The 25436-nt window shown below is 38.7% G+C and overlaps 1 protein-coding gene across 6 annotated transcripts in view; it reads right to left on the reverse strand.

Annotated features, from left to right (window-relative positions):
* Window positions 1–556: 556 nt before the first annotated feature.
* camk1b (calcium/calmodulin-dependent protein kinase Ib) overlaps window positions 557–25436 on the reverse strand; it is a 35267-nt gene continuing 10387 nt past the window's right edge. For 2 of the 6 annotated variants that reach the window (XM_044179703.1, XM_044179687.1), the window contains exons 3-12: window positions 12747–12878; window positions 7976–8050; window positions 6410–6548; window positions 6190–6316; window positions 5956–6031; window positions 5665–5777; window positions 5011–5089; window positions 4649–4736; window positions 4225–4354; window positions 557–4042 (exon numbers count right to left, since the gene is read on the reverse strand). In XM_044179703.1, the coding sequence (XP_044035638.1) occupies window positions 3945–4042; window positions 4225–4354; window positions 4649–4736; window positions 5011–5089; window positions 5665–5777; window positions 5956–6031; window positions 6190–6316; window positions 6410–6548; window positions 7976–8050; window positions 12747–12878 (1057 nt within the window). In that variant the 3' untranslated portion in view covers window positions 557–3944. Of the gene's footprint in view, window positions 4043–4224; window positions 4355–4648; window positions 4737–5010; window positions 5090–5664; window positions 5778–5955; window positions 6032–6189; window positions 6317–6409; window positions 6549–7975; window positions 8051–9067; window positions 9234–9793; window positions 12663–12746; window positions 12885–25436 lie in introns of those variants that run through there. The other 4 variants (XM_044179730.1, XM_044179710.1, XM_044179721.1 and 1 more) reach the window with 4 other exon arrangements.

A 25436-nucleotide genomic window follows, 5' to 3' on the forward strand; every position in this document is an offset into this window, starting at 1 on the left:
GTCTTGGTACTTTCATTGTTATCCCACATAAATAAAGCAGCAGCAAAATCCAGTCACGATGTTAAAAACAAGGCTAGCCTACCTTAGCAGTGTAGCAGTAAAGCTTTTGACTAGTGGAGTTCACAGTTTGGTGTGGTTAAGCTACTTCTAAATCACATATTTACATGTAATAAGTTGTTAAAAGTAAATTAAAAGTAATAATTTACAGTAGATTGAAAGCTGAAAGGACTTTGTTTGTCGATACTGCGTTTTCCCCTTATATTCCCTAAAGTTTTTTCTAAAGGTCTGTCAGTTGTTTTTTGTTGTAAATAAAAACAAGTAAATAAGATATTAAGGCATAAAGACAGGCATTACATCCTATCTGTCTGTTATGGCAGCACTGGTTGCACTATTTCCTGCTTGTGCAAAAAATACATAAAATCATTGTTTTCCAGAAATGAGAAGCACTGATTAAATTTTTTTGATCATGGCATGTACTGCTAAATGTGTGTGTTGCATGAAATATAAGCTTAAAAAGTGTCTTTTTTTCTTTGACAAACTGACTCAGACAGATTCATAATGCATAGACAAGGATTTTAATGTATGTTTCACTTACAAATCTGTCCCAAGCACAAGTCACCGGCTTTCACACTTTCAACAACCCATGATGCATTGCATCTGTGTATACAGAAGGTACCGTAGCCGAAAACAGCATTTCTTAAAAGGCAACATATTTATGGTACAAATACTCATTTGTGCAATTAAATTTTATCACACATTGGTCATCCTCTACAAGCAGATAATGATCGACCAAAGGAGAAACCTTCCTTTAGGTTGATGCACTGTAAAATCCATTAATGAAATGCATGTGCTGTAAAATGTTTAAGATAATTGTTAATGCAAAAGCTGTGGTAATTGATCTAAACACTCTGCAGTACTGTTAAGGGCAAGTTCAGTATCACTAATTTCCCCTAACTGTGCTTCTAAAATCACTCCTGCTATTTTCCTACCAAGGTGGTTGAGTGGTGAGGTAATGGGATACTACTTGGTTATGTATTTCATCACTTGTTTCATTGCACTGGAATGTAAAAATTCTTAAGTTTTCCTTTTCCACAAAATAAGAACAAACATTCAGTTTTTTTGTTGTGTTTGTTCAATCCTCACTCACAGCGCTCAATTATAACAAACTATTCTATTACTATATACCTCTAGGTTTTGCTGGAATTTTTTTTTTAGTATTTGTGGGAAACATTTTCACTTGAGTACCTTTGGGATTGAGCGTGCTGAGCGAAAAGGAGTTGGAGTTTCTAAAAAACCTTTATATATTAATGATACAAAATGAATTATCATCACTAGGCAAATTACAGGAGCCAAATCAGACTGCAGGAGTTTAGTGACAGGCTGATGCAATATGTCAAATTAGAAGAGTTGTTTTTATTATCAGGAGATTAACTGTGATACTGTCCGTCTGCCAACATTAACAAGACTGTGGACGACGACGGCCTCCATCCGTCAGCTTTCCTGTGCTTGTTTGGGTCCTCCTCTGTCACATTTATTCATGAGGTACAAACAATGCACACTAAAAATCTCTTTTAACTACGCTTTACAGTTTGGAGTCACCAGTTACATTACTGTCCAAATACACTACAACGCCTACCCAATAGAAATGCAGAATAAAGCTCAAAAATACTTTGTGAAGCAGCACACTGAACTTGCTTTAATCTGTTGAAATGTTATTACAGCTTTTGCTTTTACCAGCAATCATCTCATGGCAACTGTTACATTATCACAAGTAGTGTACACCACTATTCATTGTTGGTCATGGGAATCACAAATTTCAAGCCATAACATGCAAACAGAATCAGTACCAAATGTCTGTACTGTTGTATCAGAGAGGGAGGATGACACGTTGAAAAATAAACTGTGATCCTTTCGAGGACATGACGGAGTGATCAGAGGACGGATGAAGCTCATGTCGGTGGAAGATGTCAGTATCACGTTCACTGTGATCCATCCAGGACAGTCCCTCACTTCCTGACTGTAACAGGCCCCAAAAATGAAGTACAGAGGATTCGAACAAATGTGCATTAAGCTCCTCTACATCTGTAACTCGCCACCATTCTCCTCTGAACAATTTACAGCAATTTACCAATAAAAGAACAAACACCGCTATGTGTTTGTCAATGTATGTTTTAAAAAAAAGAATCGGATGAATGAAAAATGAATACAGAGTGTGCACACACAAACATAAAAAGCACTGATGGATGTAGAGTAAAGATGAAGTGAGTCACTGATGCAGATTCACATTCTTTAATCCAGGTTCCTTCTAAACAGGCTGCATGTGGAGGAAATGTGCCTGCAGAAGAATGTATGAAGAAAAAGATTGTAATAACAATTACAGTACATGGTGACAGATGCATATCAAATTTTGGTTGCAGTTTTATTAACTTTTGGGTATTTTTGCATTTACACAATCCCACTAAGTCAGCCTAGTCTTGAGAATGGCTAAGCACACTGATCACTACTTTTTCAGGTTTGCAAATACATGTTTTTGCACAAATTGTACTGCAGGATTAGTATTGAAATACATGAATGCAGTTATTTAATGTGTGTCACTGAGGGAGCTGGCAAGATGCAAGAAAATATTTCTGAAAAACATTTATTTGGAGGATTTTTTTAAATAAATAAATTAGGCTCCTGGTGAAGCCCTCCAGAAAGGTGTTAACAATATTATTGTTGGTTTAACTATTTCATATTGTTATGTTTATTGTAATTGATGTTATATCCATTTAGAGTAGATTCAGTGGATAACAACATACACTTGACCATAATGGCAGTTTACAGTATGTGCACAGGCCTCCCTTCTGAGATAACGGTATTTAACTTTGACACAAAAAGCACAGAACTGCATTTTAAAGCTGAAAATGTGATGCATACAAAATATGAGTTGCAGGAAGAATCTGTGCTGTAAAAACTCTGCAGAAAGAGACAAAACATTTCAGAAGCTACCCAAAAATGAACCCATCATACTGTAAATCCTAAAGGCACCTTAGACAAAGATATATCCCTGTGCTCGAGTGGTTAAAGAGGTTTGGGATAAAAAAATAAAAATTAAAAAAAGAGCAGGGAGAAGCCTTTTCCTCTCAAAAAGCCTAACCACTGCATGGAAACACTATATCGCCACAAGAAAGGCTACATAGATGGAGTTTTCATTGCATAAACTATTCTGTTACTGATTGTCTAAAAGCACGACTTAAAAGACATACAATGCAGATCTGTAAAATTACAAGATCAATTTCATTTCAAATACGGCAACATCTCAAAATACTCCTATATGCCTTTCCACCTTAACAAACGTTGCACACAACACTCCAGTCATTTGCATCATATTGAGATGCTGCATTTCTGCAACAGATTTATATTTCTAGATAACAAAACATGCATGGGGGAAACTCTCTCCTGATCATGCAGATATTGTTTCTTGATTTACGCACCAAAGTCTAACAGTAGGAGGTTCAAAAGACAACACAAAAATATATAAAACAAGAAACGATAAAACAAAGAGACAGGTTGAATCAAAAATCATGAGTAAAAACAGTGTCCAACAAGCTCTGTCCTGCTTCGGCAAAAACAATCCCCCTGACATGCTGGTGGAGGTGGTTATCCTCCCCTCCTTCCTTCGTATCCTCTCCCCATTTCAACTCATCCCAAACTACTGGCCCAGTCTGTAAAAGTGATCCTCTCTGGTGCATCATCATCATCAAATCTCCCTCCTCCTCCTTTCATCCTATTTTATGTCTTCCTTCTCAGGCTGGACAAGCTTGCTCCCCCTGCAGGCGAGAGGTTGGAATGACGCTGTATTCCCAACCAGATAAGGGGGGATGGTACCTCTGGTTCCACTGAGGGGGTTCAAATTGGAAAGTCACTGGGATTGATTAGACAGGTAAGTGGAGCTGGTGCAGGGATCACACCCTGCTGGTCGGGTGGCAGCGGTAGGTGCAGTTGGACAGAGGGTCAGCTCCGCTGTCCACGTTCTGGGAGCACCCTCCATCACAACAAGCTTCTGAGAGAGACAGAGTACATACTATCAGTATTGTAGCCGTTTTTCATTAAAGGCAGTAAATATGTTACACTAGAAATGACAACATCTACAATCCACACATTTTCTCCTCTTCAGTGGCTAAATGTTTGCTTATTTACAGTCTTCATTACTGCATGTGTGAGGTAAACAAATTACTCCTGTACCCGCGTCTTCCTCTGGCATTAGCAGATGAGTTCGGCACGGACCGGGCAGGGTGGGGTTGGGTCCTTCGTGACTGGTGCCCAGCTGGAGACGCCTCATGTGACGAACCACTGCTGTGGCATTGAATGCTTGCTGCAGAGGAAAAGACACAAATGTGTCCCGACCCCCAGATTGGAAACCACTGGCCTAAAGATTTGTGGCAGTCCCAAATCTTAAAAGTTTCTAACAATTCAAACAAGATCCATTCCCAAAAGTTAAAATTAAAAAATGCTGTACTTTGGAGTGATTCCTTAAGTTTAGACCAAGACTAGACTTTGTATTGTAGTTAAACTGTATATATACTAAAAGGAAAATAAACCATATGGCATAAATCATACATATAAGAAAATCAAAGTGCATCCAAGATAAACTGGCAGCGTGACTTACCTTCCACTTGCTCTTAGCAAAATTCTTCTTGATTTGAGCACTGACAGACTCATGGATGTTCTTTTCCAGAGCGGTATCCCCGGCAATCCTGACAAACAGAGGGGTAAGAAAACATAAGAGTGTGTCTGTGTGTGTGTGTGTGTGTGTGTGTGCGTGTGTGTGTGTGTGTGCAATGGATAGAAGTCACATGTACAGCCACAGTCATAATCAGAATTTAAGCACCAAGGGTTGCATAACATTCTCAACCTGGATTACTTAAAACAAGCAAATCACTGAAGTAGGACTATCACGGTTTTAATCAGACAACAGAAATCTTCTTTGCGATGTGAATGCATCATGATAGAGGAGTGTAGGACCAGTACCAGGGGTGCTGCAGAGCCTGCTCACAGGTGTAACGTATGTTGGGGTCTTTCTCCATCAGGTGGACTATAAAGTCTTTAGCTATAATGAAAAAGAAAGGTTAAAAAAGTCAATATTACAAAAGTCACCAGTTGCAAAAAATTGGTGCAGTCAGTGTCTAACGGCTGTAAACAAGAGAAAACAAATCTCTAATTCCCATTTGACAGAAATAGTTTGAAAAGTTGGAGATAGCCTTGCCCAGAGCAGGGAAACAGGGAAAAAAATCAACATGGGATCATTGCCTTGGCTTGTGGGCTCAACACCTGCAAGGTGAAAGGTAGGGAGGTCTGAGGTAAGAGGTGATCTCTTATCTGGAAGCTGCATTTAAGAATCTCAGGTTTTTGATGTATATATGTATACTAGAAGGAATATACAGGGCAGACCCAGGACAGTTTCCAAGCTGACCTGAGGTCAGGGAAGTTGTTGACAAAAAGGATGTTTTGGCTGCTTTAATCATTGTGTTTCCACGGTGACCTTTACTAGATTATGCACCTCGAAAAATGACCAATGTTTCAAAGAGCTTATCAAACACGTATAGACCAACACATCAGAAGAGATATATACACATGAAAAATCTACATCACGCCTTTAGAAAAACAGCTTGATATGTATGGTACCTGAATCAGAGATATCATCCCAGTAAGGAGAATCAAACTCGTATTCTGCCTTCAGGATCTGTTCAAACAGTTTGGCATCATTCTCGTCATAGAACGGAGGGTAACCACACAGCCTGAGACACACAGGAGAGCACACATGTCATGTTTACTCACAGACATGCAGGAGCTTTTCTACTAGGAGGGTAAAATTACTATCACTGAAGTTTTAAAAGCATTCAGCATGCAAAACAAGGAATAACTCAAACAATATCTCTATATAATAAATGTATTCATCTTAAAAAGCGTACTCACAGAATATACGCTATGACTCCAATAGACCAGCAGTCCACTGCTTTACTGTAGGGTTTCTGAGCCAACACTTCAGGGGCTGAAAGAACAAAACAAGGTGATACAACTAAATAGGTTCAGCACTATTAGTACGTTACCGGAAAAATCAAAGTTGTTAATTTTGTAGTTGTACTAATTGTAAAACCGATTAATTAGAAGCAGATTTATCTAATTTAAGACAGTATCTGACGTCTTTACCAACATATCCAGGTGTTCCACATGCTGTCGACATCACACTGCCAGAGCCCTCAATTTTAGACAGACCAAAGTCACTGATCATGATCTTGGAGTCTTCATCCATGCTGTAGTACAGCAGATTCTCTGGCTGCGAAGAGGAGGGACCAAGACATGTTTTCAGTACTCAGTGACACTCATAAGCAGGCTAACTTTTCCATCATATCTCTGACCCCGGACTGACCTTGAGGTCACGGTGCACGATGCCCATGTCGTGAAGGTATTTGACGGCATCTAGAATCTGCTGAATGAGCTTACTGGCATCTTTCTCTGTGTAGAAGCCCTTCTCTATGATACGATCGAAGAGTTCCCCGCCAGACACTCTGGATAAAGAGGGAGAGATTCACATTCATTAAAGTAAAGTGAAGCTTGTGAAACCACAAAATCAGACTGGACTGAAGTCTCCGGAAATAATGGAGGGAGCCCACTGATTAGCCGAGACAGCAACAAGACAAACTAAAAAAAGGAAATATAAAATAGGGACTTTGTCAAAGTTGTAAATAACTGCTGTAATACTCCTTATGAAATGTACTACAGTTATATATATCTAACAAACAAACGCATGAAGACAGAAACACAGAAATATGTTACTGTGGGAGTTCAACTGTGGTGTGAATGAAAACATACAGTGATGATGTCTGCTTGATATTAGACTTAGACGCCACTAGATGGAGACTTCACTCTGTCTACAGAAAATCTGCAGCAGTTTGTTTGAGCCTCATTATTAACACACACGCATGAAGAACAAAAACAAGAAATGTAAAATTAAAGGTCAGAATTGTAGGAGTCTGGTCTTGTTTGGAAGCAAATAAGGGTCATTAATATTTTGAGCTTGTGAAATGATGTTCACAAATAATTCACACATTCAGATACGTGCATTTTCACAAGCACACAAAAGGTGTTGTACCTTTTGCAGGCTAAAAATATTAGTGAACATCATTTCACAAGCTCAAAATATTAATGACCCTTATTTGCTTCTATAGTCTTGAGCGTCTGTCTGTAATAGCTCAGTTGGAAAACCCCTGTGTCACCTTGTACCTGCTGCTTTCAGATCCGGCATGATACATTACCATTTCTTTATAAGTTTTTACATTAGTTTTAACGACATTTTTACATTGATGTTGTTAGGCCAAGTTAACAATAAAACTGAATAAGTAGATCTATTACTGTGGTGAAGCACTGGCTGTTACATTAAAGCATCATGAATCAGAGGGAACACAAAACGTCTTATAAGCACATGCAAAAACAATTATGAGGGAATACAAATATATTACCGGTGAATACAATGACTACAGCTAAGAAACACAAATACTCAAGAAAAGAATTTTCCACTAGTCCTCCCTTGATAAAAGTACACCCTCTCTCTGCCTCTGTCTTTTATCTCTCTGATTTACTATTGACTGTGATTAATGCATAAATGATTTATATTTTCTGGAGCCTCTCAGTTAGCAGCGCTCCTGATCCTGATCTGTCCTTTCTCTCGTTCTCTCTCTCTCTCTGACATTTTAGTAGTCGAGGTGGGTGGGAGGCTGACAGGCTGCAGGTGTGAGGGCGAACTCCCCACTGGTGTTCATGAGTAGGTGCACTACAGTCTTTGCTTGTGTGTGAGTGTTCATGCACATGCGAGTGTGTTACAGAGTGCAATTAATGGCATGTGACATGCAGTGTGTGGGAGATAGCACAAGTACGGAGTTTGAAAAACACATCACACAAAAACGAATCACACAAACCCACACATGTGAATACTCACAGTTGCATGACAAGGTAGAGGTGTGATTTACTTTCAAATATCTCTTCCAGAGATACAATGTTGGCGTGTTTAATCCTGTGAAGGAGAGAAAAGAAGTAAGAAAAAGCAAGAAATTAAGTTAATTTTATTCTTCTTCTTATGATACTAATAATTCTGCAAGTCATTTTTATTTAGCCTTTAGTATTTCACAAGATCTTGTCTGCAGGTGACAAAAATAATCTCCCTGGGTGTAATGACAATTCCTTGTTTGGAGTTTGAAATCTTTCCCAGTAGGTTGTTGGGACAGTCAGTGTATGTATCCGCCACAGAGCTTCATCCAACAGTCACATGTACTTGTTACTGACCATAGAGGAGGCTACACTGTGTGGTGGCATGCAGCTACCTAATTGGCCAAACTCGGTACTCTTCTGCCCCCTGAGACCCGTGGGTGCAGTGACAGGGGTGAGAAGATGTCTCACTATATCTATGTACTGTTACCATTCCTGTATTACTGTACACTCAGTGGCCACTTTATTAGGTATACCTGTACAATCTAATGCAATTCAATACAACCGCTCTTCTGTAAATTCTACCTTTACAAAGTTTAGAATGTTGTGTTTTTGTTGACACATGTCAGAAATGTGTAAATCCAATTATATGTTTATTACTGAGGTCATAGTTAAAGGTGTTATTGTACTGACTACATTATATTGAGGTTTTGTCCTATTTACATACATGAGGTGGGGCAGAATATTAGAAACACCTTGCAGTCCAGTACAACACCACCAAACTGAACTGAAATCTCAATTCTAAAACATATGATTGAAGTAACGCCTCTATGACAGTGTCAACAAAAACTGAACATTATAAGCATCATAAAAGTAGACTTTATGGCAGAGCTGTTGTATTGGAATACATTAGGTTGTACCTATATGATACCTATGTGTATCTAATAAAGTGGCCACTGAGTATATGTCAAACCACTGTCTCATACACACTCATTAACACATATTGTGTGTTTCAATATAGGGTCATGTAATGTTAACATTCAAAATTGAACAACATTGCAAACATTTTTCATCTATTTACCTGTTTTTACTGTTATTTACTTACTTAGAGGGACTGTGGTGCATAATGAGCAGCTCATGTGCGTTTATGCTGTAAGCATTTTCCGAGGTTTGCTCTCATTGTTTACATCCATGTTTGTTTGCTAGCAGTCTTCTTCTTCACTGCATTTGTTGGCGCATTGCTACTTTTCTTGGCATGTTACCGTCACCAACTGTGGATGAGTGGAATAGCGTCAAACCAACGACAGGATGTGAACCGTGCCACTCGCGTGCTACATGTGTATCCTTGTGCGCATGTACGATAAAACAAAACAGGGACCCACTCACAAAAATATTGCTCCATAGCGCTACTAATGGTCAAAAACTCCACTGGGTGCCTTTAACTCCAACTTTCATATTTTTCTGATTTTGTCTTTCGCCCTTATCATGCTCTCTATGAATGTGTGTTTGAGGATTACTGAGTTGACTTGAAGGTAGGAAGACAAAGACAACACGCCATGTGTCTGAGCTGTACTGGAGGTAACTGTGTATGCGTCGACCTGAGCTCACGCTGGATTACAGCAATGACTCTTTTCCAGATTGTAACAATGCATGGACACCTTCATTCATCTGCTTGGCTCAGTGTGGACGGAGAGATGGACCCAGCGAAGGATGAATGAAGGACTAAATCTGCCGAGTGAGCAGACAAGTGTGAACGCGTGTGAGCTCCAGCGTGCACTTTCACACACAATTACAGAAGATCAAATACAAGCAGTAAAGGTGCAGCATTTACCTTGAATCTCTGCGCAGGTGTGTTTGTGTTTGTGTGGGTGATGACCTTATGGTGGACACTGGTCGTGGTGATTGTCAGAGAGCTGAAATGTCTATTGAGGACTGGTGAGTCATCAGTTGACCACTAACAGCACCCGTGGGTCTCGCAGGGCATTAGAACATAGAAATCAGCAAATTAAAGAACAGGGTTGCCAGCTCTGCAGCCAGTAACAACTACATCTGACATCTGGGTGAAACTGGCAGATCTACTGATTCTTAAATCCATATTCTGTTGAGTTTCTCAAAAAAATACACAATTTATTGATCTATTTACCTTTTGGATTACTGCTTCGCTAAATCTCTGAATGCTTAACAGCTGTGAGTCGAAACACAGCCTCAGGTCCTCTGGCATCACTCTTTTAGTTGTTTTGCACATTTGCTTTTGTATTTTATTTGTTTTTTTCCACAGCTGTGACACAATATTTGTTATTATTATTTATTTTTTCCCAGAGCACTGAGTGGGCCAGCCATGAATGAGTGTTTGCTTCTTACAATATCTGCAGGATCTTAAAGGTCCTGTGGTGGGAGGACTGTTTTCTAAAATGTCTCGTGGTTTCTGTGGAGTGTTTCTTTGGAGAAACATCCCTCTCATCTCAGGTCAGGAGGGATTCATTCATTAAAGTGAAGAGAAGCAGATTTCTCCAACAGAAATCTACCTCTGTTACCCATATTAGGAAATGTGTTTCTGGTTTATATGATGTTTTAAAATTAAGGTTACTGCAGAAAGCTGTAATATGATTACTTAGGTGCATGTAAATGTACAGAATGATACATAACATAGGTTCACATTTTCACTTGCTTGCCTAAGAACTTGGGGCAACAAAGTTTCCTGTTTGACATCGAAGAGAATGTATAATCACACGACTCGCTGTGAACCTCATCTCACACGTGCACTTTTTAACAGTGTGGACTTAGTCAGACCCAAAAACTTGTGGTCAGAAACACACAATTATGTGGAGTCCAATAATAACTGAGATGGATCCACATGACATTCGTAGCTCAAACACATGTTTCAGTCTTTTCAGATTTTCAACAGAGACTCCACAGCAACTTCACACCAACTCCTCTGATTGGCACGGCTACAAATGACTTAGCAGAGTGTGATTAGTCACTGTATTTGAACACGTCTGTGTTTGAGTAAATATTTGGTCTAGATAAAATGGGAAGAGGATGAACAGCCCGCTAACCAATGTGATGACATAATTTCGCTACATTAGTGGTATATCAAACTATCATTAGGCTGGGCAGCCATCTTACAAAGTGATTAGAACAGAGATGAGGGATCATCTGGCTCTGGATCTGTACAAACTGGGCCGTTAGACACTAAATTGATAGCAAATTACTGTAACTCCTTTTTTATATTTAAAATCAAAAGACTGTTACAAGTGCTTTACACAGGTTGCAAACATTAAATAAACACCATTAAATGTATAGCAAAAGACATAACAAGAGTCATTAAAGAAAAGCAGTGATAAAATGGGCCATATAATGTTCTGCCACCCTTTCAGTAAGTGTTTATTACAGAATAACATTTTTGTGTGCTGACTGTCTCTTGTGGTCAAAAACAAAAGTGCAAGTTTACTTCACTGTAAATCTTCAGTGTTGTGCCACCATACGGTTACATTTATTTGGGAAGAGATAAAAAAAGTAGACAGTGATTGTTGACACAAAAGTGGGATTTGACTTTCAACATTTACACAGGTATGTGTATGTGTTATCAGTACTTCGGACTGATTGTTATTTGGGTCTGGCTGTTGTATTCAAACAACTGGTTGTGATTACACTTTTAACTGGACCGAATAACACAAAGGGAGGAACTAATAATGATCTGACAGGCTGCAGAGCTGAGGGGAACTCTCTGTGGGTTCATCACTATGAGTCACGTTACATGTAGTCATTTGATCTATTGTTAATATAAAAATATTGATTAATGCAGCTTTAAGGCAATGTGTATTTTAGCTTTTTATACCACTCAGTCAGACCGAGTCCCCATGCACTGTGTGAGGATGACATGTTAAAATGAGTCATGAGACCTTCGTATATGTCTATACAAACTTCAGACAGAGCAAGTGAACTGTGATTTTCAGGCCAAGTTTACCTCAGTTTACTTGTACCCGAACTGCAAACTAACCCCCACCGCTCTCATTCCACCATCCTTACTTCAGGAGGGATCATAGCTGTATATTGACTGGAGTTGTGTCTCCTGTAACCCAGGCAACAAGAGCTCTAAAAATAACTTGGGACCCAATGTAGTTCTGCCATTTTCACCATGGCCTGTAATTCCTCACATCTAAAGAGAAGTATGTTTGAACCACTCCACAATTACAAGGAGTGTTATTGTCTCTTGCCTTTGTCAATACATAATAAAACATTATATCTCTTGCACAGGTAGAGAGAAAACCAGAAATACAAGCTGTTGTTGAATTTTCTAAATGTCACTTGAGCACCACAAATTCTATTCACCTTTATTAAACTGTACCTGGGCAAATAAAACCAAAACTACCTGGACGGCTAGATACCAGTACAGGTTAGTGAGAATATAAGTTTATATTTTTTTTCTCTGTAATTTGGGTGACCTGGCCCTTTAATTCCCTCTATTGGGAAATTGTTTCTTTACTGAATATATGGATCCACATCTTACAGGGACCAACTGAAGAGTAGATAAAGTTCAATATGGTGCACATTACATGCATCACAGTTCAGATCATATTAATACAGTATATATCATATATGATATCTAGTAATGTGATACAACAGATACATGATGAAAAATGTACCATCTTGAACCTTGTGGCTAGTATTTCAGATTCTAGGCACAATTATTTTATATATTACTATACATCATATTATATTAATTAATAAAGATATATAGGGTCTATTATTTCTAATTTCTCAAATCATAGAAGTCCACTTACTTGTGCAGGACAGCTATCTCATTCTCAATGCTGTTTTCTTTGCCCTCTAATGCCTTCTTGGGGATACACTTGATAGCAACCAATTTCTGGGTCCTCTTCTCCTCAGCCAGGACCACCTCAGAGAAAGCTCCCCTGAAACACACACACAGAGGTCAGTCAGTCAGGCCGCAGTCCATTTATCTCTGGGTGTTTAGGCAGAGCTCTTCAGATACATCTTTGACATTGCGGAGAAAAAAAGGAAACTCCGGCTTCGATGTTAAATTGGCTTAACTTTTGTGATAACTTGGTTACTTACTTACATCCAAGTGCTGGTAGAAATTCTAGCCTGCTGATGCCAGATTAGGTTTATTTTTAACTTCAGCCTCCTTCTGAAGTCTTTGGGTCGCTGCTGAGTCAAGGTTTGGAGAGAGAACAACTTGGTGGGATGATTTGGAAGCACCAATATCAAATGCTGAGTTTTATCTTGGTGACAAAGTTTGATACGGGCCCAAAAATTAAATTTAAAGTTTCACCCATCTGATGCCCATCAATCAATTGGATTATTATCATTATGTGGAAATGTATGTGTACTGTATAGTAACCAGTTTCTTTCTTTCTTTCATTTCCTTTCATCATGCTTTACTGATGTTTAAGTTAATAATAAAACTGCAATTTATCTTTGAAACACCAGGCAGTTGTAAAATACATGTAACCATCTAGTTCTGTATGTTGTGTGTACAGATAACACTGTACAACAGTTTTACTTTAGGTTGTGACACGCTGAAGTATGCACAGCTACTAGATCTGCCCTGACGCCTTCTACAATAAATAACTACATTGCTTTCTCTTTCTCTCTCTCTCTCTCTCTCTCTGTCTTTCTACCAACTAAAATCAATAATGGAAAACAAGTAAAGCAACAGAACTAAAACTGGCAAAAAAGTGTTTGCAAATGCATTTTCCCATGACCCATTTGACAGTAGAGGCAGACATTTCTTACAAACTCTGGTGCTTTGGCCGAGGTCCAGAGATTTTAGACTAAAAAAAAGCTGTACAATAACTACATGGAATCCTGACTCACAATTATAGGTTTCAACTCAAGATTACACTAATACGATTAGTAGTACAACTGCAATGAGACATGGTACAGGAAGGAATGAACCTTCTAACATGAATACTGATTTGGTCAAATGTGAGCAAAAGGTGAATTGCATTAAAAATCCTCAGCCCTGCAACAGTAACTTCTGTATTGTCTAATGTTTTGTGTTTTTGAGTGACAAACATATTTCTCCATACAGTTGATTTAATGGTAGATAAGGTCTACAGTGGGAGTAGCCTCAGATTTATGAAATGTATGAATTCCCTGGTGAATTAGGAAACATAGTGTCTATGTTGCTTTAAATTGTCACGCCTTGTGATTACTTTTGATAAAAACTATATCGCAATTACAAAATAAGTGCTGATGATTTCCTTTTGAAAATCACATGGTAGCAGTTATTAATGTCTATGTGGTGCTTTAATGAAGCTAAATACTGTATCATGCTCTTACTACACTAGGGGAGTCAACCGTAGGCTTTTACCATGATGCAATATCATTTTAATTTATTGGCCATTATTCTATTGATTTGGCAACATTTCAAATGTTACTACAATAAACAAGAAGAGCTTTCACACACTGCGACCTGTTTGCTATATTTTATTGACTACACTTTTGGTCAAAGACCTTCTTCAGGCATACAGGGCAAACAGAGAATGAAGGAACATATATATAAAGGCAGTAATTGGCTCAAATACAAAACACCTGTGTATCCCACAAACAATCGAACTTATGCTGCATTCACGTTATATGGGATAGATTGTACAGATGGGAGAGATTCTCATGTTTACGACTTGCACATGTTCACTTCACTGGACAGCTCAAGACTGTTGTGTGATTGCAGAGTTGGACACGTGAGGGTTAAAAATACTGTAATTTGGGTGATGTGCGGCATCCGTATGGTTTTTCATATTATGAAGTGCCAGGTTGGATATATCGGAGCTTTCAGAAAAATCCCAGACATAATTATGACTTACAAGATGTTACGTAAATGCTACTTACAAGGCAGACATTGGTAATTATCGTAACCAAGATATGACATGACAAGGCTTTCATTCCTATAGACTACAAATGAGGATGGGATCAGAGTCCCAACTAGGACAGCCATTTTTAAGTTACAAAAACTGCATTGTGCAATAAACAATTATTCTATGAAAAACTAATGCTACTACAAGAAAATTGTCAAATGATTTTACTCAGAAAGTGCCAACTACAAGACCATTAAAATCCTTTTGAGTTTAATTCACGGTGAAGCCTTGTGATATGAATGTGCTCCACTGAATTATTTAGAATTGAGGTATTGTTAGATCCCTGGTTCTTCTGAAATGTACTTAACTGCAGGTGGTAAACACTCTTTTACAACCCATAAAGAATAGAAAAAAACCCAGCACTTACTTATTTTCATGGTTCACTTCATCCGAAGAGAACATTCCTGCATGAGTGTCGCAATATTTTTACTGGGAAGTTAGCGCATCGGATTTTACTCATACTTTCTGCTACCAAGCAGTCATTCATCAACTTGTGCATATTTGTCTTGGAACAAATATGACCTAATCAGTATATGAACAGTAAATGTTGGTAGTATCAACACGTTTAAACATGTCTTAAAGCTGCAATATGAACCCTAATCAAAAAATAAATTCATTTGGATCTCTTGCATGACTGTTGGGAATCAAACAGACACAAAGACAAGACAACCTCACAACCACTACCTGATTGTGCACTTTTGCAAACTACAAAATAAAAAAAATCCCCTGAAGTTATGTCATTAAAACAAAACTGTATGTGTGTGTATATACTATATGTACTGTATATATGGTATATTTGTATGTGTGTGCGTGGGGTGAATGTCAACTGTCAGTTTGTGCGTTACAGTATCTCTTCGGCCACATATAGCTGTATGTGTGGGCAGAGAGGAACCATAACCATATCAGCTTTACAAACAAGGAAGTACTGCATGGTTACATGCCAATGTGACCAGAAGAGAAAGTGCGTGACCTATAGACCACAACTCCTCTATGAACAATGTCCTCTTCAGCGTGAAGGTGAAGCTGTTGTCCAGAAAAATATTTTCAAAATTCATAACAAAGCAGAACCTCCCCTTGGTCCAAAATGTGTAGGAAACATTGCAGTGTACTTTGTTTCAATGATTCTCTTACAGGTGCTTTATAAAGTAGCTTTAACCGCTCAGTTAGAGTGGACTACAAGTCACAGCTTGACTGAATGTGGAAACCCCTCATCTTGACTGAATGTGGAAACCCCTCATCATGCAAATTCTACAAATCTACACTTGAATTTTGTACATTTCCGCTTTATCAAATCATTTTGGGATTCTCAAAGTTTTCTGGCACTGCATAATTTTGTATTTCATTTTAGAAGGGCAGCCTTTTAATGTCCCATGACCCCAGCTGCATATCAGGAGATCCCACCTCAAGCTAACACAACACTGAACCCATTTCTTGATCAAAATAATAATTATCCTGAGAGTGAGGTCTTGTGGTCACATCGCAACAAGCAAAACTGCCACAGAAAGGCCATTAGCTTTGGTAGAAATCCAGCTGTGTGGAGGAGGTTGTCAGTGCTGCATTCCTCTGTAGCATCTGGAGGATTTAGTTGACATTCTCCATGCTCCCACTGACAGACCAAGGGGCTCTGGGGAAGTGTCAAACAGTGGTTCACACAAACACTGGGAAAATCTGAGAACACTAATGTGTCTTTGACTATGGACAGTCCCATTGAAGTCCCTTAAAGATTTTCCCCTCGAAGATCAATAAAATATTTCTGATTCTGATTGTTTGTCATTTTGCATGAAAACCCCTTCCAGTGGCACATATTTGTCTTGTGAAATAATGACACACTGCAGCAAATTTGTCCCATTTTTAATTATTTAAGATCATTTTATTTCAAACATTTATAAGTGACATTACAAGTGATTAAGCTGGTTGAACCTCTGGCACATCGTTGCTTGAACTTGCAAAGACTAGTGCAGCTGGACTGCAGATAAAGCCTGTGCATTGTTTGTCAGAAACAGAAGCCTTTTACCCCTCACTTCCTGTCACAAAATGACATTGGACATTGTTTTCATGTAATACCAAAAGATACTTACATTCTTTCTGAATGTCAGTGAGTTGCAGGGTAACATTTTCATCTTGTTGGGCAACAATCTCTTTGCATGTTTATTCTGGGCACGATAGCAATAATTATATCGCTATAGGCTGGCAATGGTCTGCTTAGTTCTACTGCCAAAGACATTTGCTTACAGCTCACTATTGTATTATCCAAGTGATATATTTTGAGATTAGAAAGATTTTCACTAGCACTGATGAAGAGGAGGAAGATGCCACCACACTTAAGCCCTGTTCCGTCTCTCATTGGCAGCATAGGCTCACTCATCCAAATGCTTTTCTACAGACTATACTGTGGAAAGCCACTATATTTCTACTCAAAGGATGGAACTGTAGAAGAAAGTCTTTTAAGAGGCCTGTGTCCAGCTGTGGGACAGACGTTACACTAACCTCAGTTGATTACTTGATATCTCTACAAAATTGCCCACCAGATAGACAACATTGCCCCTGAAAATCAGAAAGACAAAAGTCAATTTTTACCCTGCTACTGACACAGTGCAGGCTCAGAAAACATGAAGAGCATAATTGTGATGAATATTTGATGGGAGCTGAGTAGTGTGGTGAGAGCTTAATCCTAGCAAAGGTTTCAACTGGATTATAAAGTAAACAACTGTGTTTACTGAGCCGTTCCTGTTCCTAACAGGACATTCTTATCACCACCATGGGACCTGAGTCCAGGAAGAGGATACACACACACACACACACACACACACACACACACACACACACACACACACACACACACAGTACCACTGCACAGCTATTAGCCAATAAACCCTCAATAAAGACACGCTTACTGCCACTATCCAAACAGTAGGGTGTGTTCTCAGAAATTCACTGTGCAAATACTTTACACAAGAGTTTAAATATAGACAGACAGCAACACAATTTAAATGTGCGGAGCCTCAAAGAGTAAATATTTACATGCCAATGAAACAACATATATTCCAGTGATCGACATTGTGCTGTTGTGCACAAGTCCTGTATCCAAACACTTTGTATCCTGCCCAAACAGTGGACAAGAGGCAGCCTTTTTACTTTCACTGCTCAAAAAGTTCAAATATTAGCAGAGTTGATCTCTTTATTACATCACTCTCTTCTGTCTCCAAGTAAGCTGCTTGCTTAAAATACAGACTCGGTGTTGCTTAGTTTCTGTTGCTACAAGCAACCTTTTCATGTACGTATCCCACGATGCCTCACTCGGTGCATCAAAGGGAATTAAAACCAAGGAATTAGGATCTCACATGCCATCATGCATGCATTTGTGCTCACGCTCGTACAGCAAACACACAGGCACATAACTTGTTCTTGTATTTAACAGGAGTTCAGTCTCAGTCCCTTCTCTTTTTATGAAAACAGTTTTTTTGTCACCATCTGCTGTGTTACATACTGTAGGTGTCTGTGCCAAATGCAGACATGCGCAGTACATATGCCGTGTTAAAATAAACTCAAATACATGTACATGTTTTTAATATCAATGTTGATTTTGATTATAAAATAAACAAGGAAGTGCTCCTCATATGTTTTGAGAATACAGACCTTCCTTGACGTTCTGCCATGTATTTTTTGTTTTTTTCCCATGTAAATCCCACGTTTCTCAAACTCCAACCAATTGCGCCATCTGTCCTGCTGAGAAGTTGGTCAAGAAGGTATGTAAGCAGATGACAAAATGGTAACTGTGGAAAGGTCAAGAGAGACATAGGGAAGGACCATCTGGTCCAATCAGAGCTGAGAGATACCCAACTGCGATACTGGCCCTGAAACATAAAAAGACCATCTTTGCTCTGTGGGCAATCCAAACACAAAGATCTGCAAAACCAAACCACAATCACTCTCCTTATCTGTGAACTAACACAATGCATAACAGCTTAGTGTAAGCAAGCACTATGAGCTAAATTTAATGCTCCAATGCAATATATAATTACAATTCTAGATATATTTCTCTAAAATATTGAAGGGAGCTATACTGTATAATTGTAAGAGCATAATAATTCTGTTTGGATTCCTTCGTGAAATGTGAGACCTTGTAGCTGCTACAATCAATATTTTTATATTAACAATGGATTAAATTACTGCATGTAATGTAAAAAGGGGTCACTCGTAGTGATAAACCTACAGAGAATTATCACCCGACCCAGCAGTTAGCCTCAGCTCTACAGTTAATGCAAGTTTAAGGTAATGTAAAACGTCTACAAATTATTAATCTTTCAGTCAAATTATTAACATATATCCTGTGGTTTGGGGGTCATGGTTCAGTATGTTTTTGGTAGTGTGGCAAGCAAGAAATTTCTGTTAAGTGTTTTAATTTTTTAAATTAAAACATTTAACAGTAGCTGATGGGCCATAATTCTCATGTAAAAATCCAGCCATTCAAACATTTATGTCAGGTCAGTAAGAACTAAAAAAAAGACAATAAATCAACCTTGCTTTAATTTATCTATAAAACTATGTGCTGGTGAGGGAACATTACACTGGTGCTGAAGCACTTTGAGCGTATGCTTATCCTGTATTTTCCTCTGAGTAAAGTCACATATTTGCGATAATTGAGTACTGACCTGAAAATCTTTCAGGATGAATACATGTACCGTTACACCCCAATTATCACAAATGTAATAAAATAGGGATTTTTAAGGTTTAATTTTAACTGATAAAAAATATAATCTGATGGTATCATCATGTTTTGTTCTCTCTCATCTTAATAGTCCCTTAATATGAGTGTTGCCATGGTATGTTTGACTCACTGCCAGTAACTGTGTCCTTTGGCTGAAGACCTCAGTGAATGCCACACTATGGCTCACTGAGAGGAAGTGACCATATTAAGAAATAGGAGCAATATAGAGATGCAATGACTGGAGTAAAGTGACCAATCAAATACCTAAAGACAAATTTTGCTCCTTGTGTATTATCAGTTCCAGTGGGGAGTATGGCGATGGCAAGGTAGACAGTGACACTGGATTTCCACCATTCCTCCCACTCTTCCTCCCCAACCTCACAAATGTTTCTGTCAATCTGTAAATCTGAATGTGGGAACGACTAACAATTTACATTTGGACATCTGGTGTGCACTTCAGACACCATGAACCATTAACAAAACACATTTTCACATCGTATATAGTGCTTAACATTTGTAATATGTCAAATGCAAACAACTGTAAATCTAGGTATACACGTGTTGAACAATGTTTTGACTTCAGTAATGGTCAGTGTGTGATGTACATTGTGGTTCTGTGACAGGATCTTATACATTGCAAAATTATGTGTGTTTAAGTAGGAACTATTTCTTAAGTTTCTAGTACACAGAGAATGAGAATCCACTCTGCATCTTTACACAGATTCTTAGCCACATTTAGCTCATTGCTTTGGTTTTATGGTCTGTGCATTTACTAGTTCAGTCTCACAGCTCTCAACAATACAGTTTCCGGCAGCAGTAAGCCAGTCTTTTCAGCTAAAAAGATCTGATAAAGCCACTGTAAACTATCTGCCTAACTACAAAGGCAGACCAACTTAGCAAGTAGCTACCAAAGAATGTCGAACATCTAGCGAGCTAAACACAAATATTGTGCTCAGGAGTTGGTGGAGACAAAAATGCAGCTAAAAGCAGAGTGAATGCTGGACTTAAAATTTCAGGCAGCCCAGAAACATGACTCGAAACTGAAACTTTAAGTGCTTTATTCTCCATGTCAAAGAAGAATAGATCCAACTGTTTCCACTGTTTCAAGTCCACTGTTTCAAGTCCACTTACTGAAAGGAATTGCTTTGAAATGCACACATAATAAACAATATCCCTGAAAGACTGTGGGAAGATGTACATGACAAGCCTGCATGTGTACTTAAAATGGTTAGGGGGCTATATTGCTGTGAGCAGATGGAGATGCATAAGTGGGCCAGACAGTGGGCATGTACTGTATGTGTGTGTATGTGTATGTGTGTGTGTGTGTGTGTGTGTGTGTGTGTATTCTAGGAACAGCAGGTTATGCCATGCTGAGCTGTGCTGTGCTGAGACAGGCTTCTGTTCGAATTAGGTCAGGGCAGGACTGAAGGGCTGAGGGTGCCATAAGCAGGGATGGCTTTTCAGGATTGGGTTGAAGTTGGAAATGGTGAAGTCATTTTTTTAAAGATAGGTGAAACTCTCAATGCTATGAGAGTGTCAGAATGAATGTGATTTAATCTCAGAATGAATCAATAGCTGACTTGACTTTTATTTCTGTAGTGATCTTACTTTGCTAGATAACTTAGCTTAAAGGTATCTGCACACTTTTTGAGCACAAATAATGTCTGAGCGCTGAATCAAAAAAGATGCAGAGAGAAAAGATGAGAAGACAGATAGAGAGACAGAGAGAGAGAGAGAGAGAGAGAGAGAGAGAGAGAGAGAGAGAGGCAAGCCACAAGCCTTACTCATAACTCCTGTATGGTCTTATTAGTGGCTGAGACAGAATTACAAGGGCAGACACAGTAACATGTTGTCCTGTGCTTTCAGGATGAGTACAGGAGCAGGGCAATGGAGCAGGGCACTGTGTAATGAAGGAAGGTCTTAGCTCTATCTCAACCTACAGCTTAGACACAATCAAACCTTATGACAAAAGAAACGCAAAGCAAGGAAAAAGAAAAGTAATTTACTTTTTTCTAGAAAGTGGTGGTTGTGCATTTGAGACATGATTAGGGGAAGATAAAAACAACTGAAATTGCAATAAGTGCCACAGGAATACAATGGGATAAATATGATTTGTGGTAAATGATGGGGAGAGAGGGAGAGTTAGGACAGAGACAGAAAAAGAGAAGAGAGAGAGAGAGAGAGAGAGAGAGAGAGAGAGATAAAAAATAGATGAAGTGGGACAGCTCTCATGCTGGGAGACTCATCTGCTCCATAAAGGTGGCTGTTTCCTTTTGTCTCTGAACTACTTTGTTAATCATCATTTTGAATTAATTTGATTCTGACTCAGCATACAAACACTGAATAATGAAGAAGCGACAAAAATAGCACCCGAACAGTCCGTCTGGGCTAAAATTCCCTCAAAACCCCATTTCTGGGTTCCACACCTCAGCTAAATTTTAGAATTGCATGCTGACATTAAAGTATGGTGGCAGAGGGATGGGTGGTCACGGGCTGCATTGCCTACTCACTATCTGAAAATCAGAAAGATAGACATCATAGCAGAGAAGTTTGACAATAGGGATTCAATCAGTATCTAAAGTAAAAGTCTGGTATATCTTTTATCTTATTGATGTCAGGAAATAGTTGCAATACACTAATTGCTTATAATGTTATTGGTATGAAGATTGTTTCAAAACAATGCACAATAAGTTGTACTAAGTATGCATTTTCATTAATGCTGGCCATAATAAGCAGTTTCTGTTTAAATGTAACGATAAATAACTAAGTTCTGAATGGATGAGGTCCATATAAAACCTTCAGCACATTCCTAATAACTGACTGTAAAGAGTCAAGAACTAAAAAAAAAAGTTTGGAAATGTTCTTGCAAACAAAAGAGCCCTCAAAGAGTGGCAAATCAGTGTTAAAACCTGTGTAATGTAGCAGAGAGGCACGAGTGTGAGGGAACTAGTGGAGCAAAAGGTTCCTCTTACAATTTGTGTATCACAAAAACCTGTGTGGATTCTGTGATACACAACAATTCTGACAAGTTTAAAGCATCATCAAGAAAACACCTACTCAAATATAGCGTGAGCATACTTGTCTAATGAAAATATCAAGCACTAAAACCATAGGTATTTCATCGTTGTGGACTATTATACACTGAATATGGATTAAAAGGCAATGAGGAAGATAAGCTCACTCTGAAGTCGTGATGCACAAAAATCCAAAATAACAGGCTGTGGGCGAGAGGGCTCCTTGCTTTGTAAAAAGACAGGATGTGTGATGAATGGGAGCTATGTGTTCATTCAGAGAGGAAGAGAGAGAGTGAGAGGGATGGGAACATTGGAGGTCTTCAAGAAGAAAACAGAGAGGAAAGACATACAGAACTACTCTGAACCGTCAATTACAAACATATGCGTTCATGAATGTACACAACAGTGCAGAAAAAAAAAGTGTTGTTGTCTCTGTCTCTCCCTCACCCACACATAAACACACATTCCTCTTCCCAAATCAATTGTGGCTAATAGCTGATCATACGACCAGCGAGGGCAGGGGCTACTGGGTCACCGTTCGACATGAGCGACAGAAACAGGCGGGGGCCAATCCATCAGCCCTAACGATTTCAGATGATTACACGACGCTCCCATACTCTTACCCTCCACTCCCTCCCATGCCCAGTCCCTGTGTTTTGCAATGTATTCTGGGGTGAAAATGCTGAGAATTTCCCCTTGCTGCTGTCGGCGTGAGAACATGTGCAGCCACTGAAATGTCACAAACGGCAACATGGCCCATTTGTGGAGTTTGTCATCAGGAGAGAAACCTCAAAGCCAGCAGCTGAGTGTGGGAATGATGAAAAAAAATCAACAATGACAAAACAACACAGAGCTGCTGTTTGCTGTATTGAATTTAATAATCTTTATAATACTGTTTTCTACAGTATATTACATCAATATTACAGGACATACAGATTCGGAATAACATTTATTCCTAATGACTACATATGTCACAGATCTGTGATCTGATATGGCAATGAAAGTAGAATTGGTGCAACGCTAAAAATAGTTTCTGCTGTCATATAATAGAGTTACAGCATTTATACAGAAAATATCAATATCAATTTTCCAAATACGTGACCTGTGAATCTATAACCAGCCAGGTTTGAATGATACTGAACAACATACGCTGGAGAGCGCAGGGCAAGTCAATATCTGAAATAAAGCCAATGGAAGCGCCGGGGAAGCCAAGGGAATCCAAACTTTCCAAGCAACAAGGTCTGGATGGATGGGTTTGTGTGTGTATGCATGACATGGTATACATTTTTTTTTTAGTTTTGGTATTGCAGATAATTGTGACATAGAGGGTTTTAATGTTACCAACAATTTAACTGTAAGAGTCGATTGTTATTTGACTGTATACTATGTCTTATTGACAATGACTCTGCAGAGGATCAATGGTTCGGTCTTATGCATGGTTGTGTGTCCTGATCCTTGTATAATGAAAGTTTTAATTTCAGATGAAAATCAAAGGACAGCAGGACACACTGGGATCCCTGTTCCACAGTGAACACAGTGTGAAATCAGGAAACAACTATATTAAGCGAACAGGTGACAGGGATGAGGAGCCAAAATGGAGCTGGATTTCTGACAGCAGGGATGTGGTTTTGGGCTGGGTTGGACAGAGATAGACACAAACAGAAAAACAGAGGGGGGGGGGGATAGATTAACATACGTAACAGAAATGAAAAAAGAAGGAAGACGAAAGAGGATTTGAGTTGATTGCAGTGAAAGTGCTGTTGCCTCTGTGTGCATTATTAATCCCATCTGCTTTGATTACAAAAACATTTGGCAGTAGCTGGGGATTCACGGTACAAACCTGTACATGCCACTGGAATACGGTTCAAACTCCCCCTATCATTATCATTTGTGTCACTAAAGACAGACAAAGAAATAAAGAAATGTAAGAACTATTTGTTTGTGATGGTGTATTTGTCATATAATATGCACTGAAAATGTGTTTATTACATCTAAACATCGAAACAAGATAACCAATTTTATACTTTGTATGCAGAGGCCAATAAATGATAAGTCAGAAAAAATGTAATATGCTCTTTTTTTATGATGTTCACTGATTTACCACAAAGAATACAGTTTAAAGTATAAATAAAACTGTTTTTAACTATACTGTACATTATTCTGTATTTAATAATTGACCTTTTTTTGTTAGTTCAGGACAGGTAAATTGATGGGGTTTTTTGTTTGAGACATGTTAAAGGTTTTATTTGGTGATGAGGTTTGTAGCACCTACATCCTTCATGGGGATAATATGAGTGAGGGAGGCTCCAGAAACACAAGTACATTTATAGAGAAATGTCTGTATGTGTGTCATTTTTTTCCCTGTGTTTTCTTGTAAAAGAGAGAGTGAGTTTATCTCTTGTACAATGCACACATATGCACCCAGTGATGGATTATTAATAGCAAATCAAAAACTTTGTTTCCATAGTGACTGTTTTGAGTCCATTATGGAAAGTGTTTCCTGTTGTTACCAAGACAACAATCCAGCAATGGCAAATGAATGTGGCTCACAACTGAGTGATGCGGTGAGCTGGTGATCTCTCCATAAACAAATTCAGCACCAAACCGGTGCAGGTGGAGAACTGGAGGGAGGACAATGAGAGGGTTGAAAGGATCGGAAAACATTTTCATGTATGTACCCATCAGTTGTGCTTATACACTTAATACAACTTCAGTTTGGCTTGATATTGCTATATTTACCTGTACATAATATCCCACGTTTGTCATGAATGACTTTAACTTGGAAGTAGCTAACATTTTGCCTTTATTAGAGTGTTTACAGTAGAGATACAGACAGGAAAGATGGTAAGCGGCCATTAAGCTGCTATG

The sequence above is a fragment of the Siniperca chuatsi genome, linkage group LG2, assembly GCF_020085105.1.
Source record: "Siniperca chuatsi isolate FFG_IHB_CAS linkage group LG2, ASM2008510v1, whole genome shotgun sequence".
Taxonomy (NCBI): domain Eukaryota; kingdom Metazoa; phylum Chordata; class Actinopteri; order Centrarchiformes; family Sinipercidae; genus Siniperca; species Siniperca chuatsi.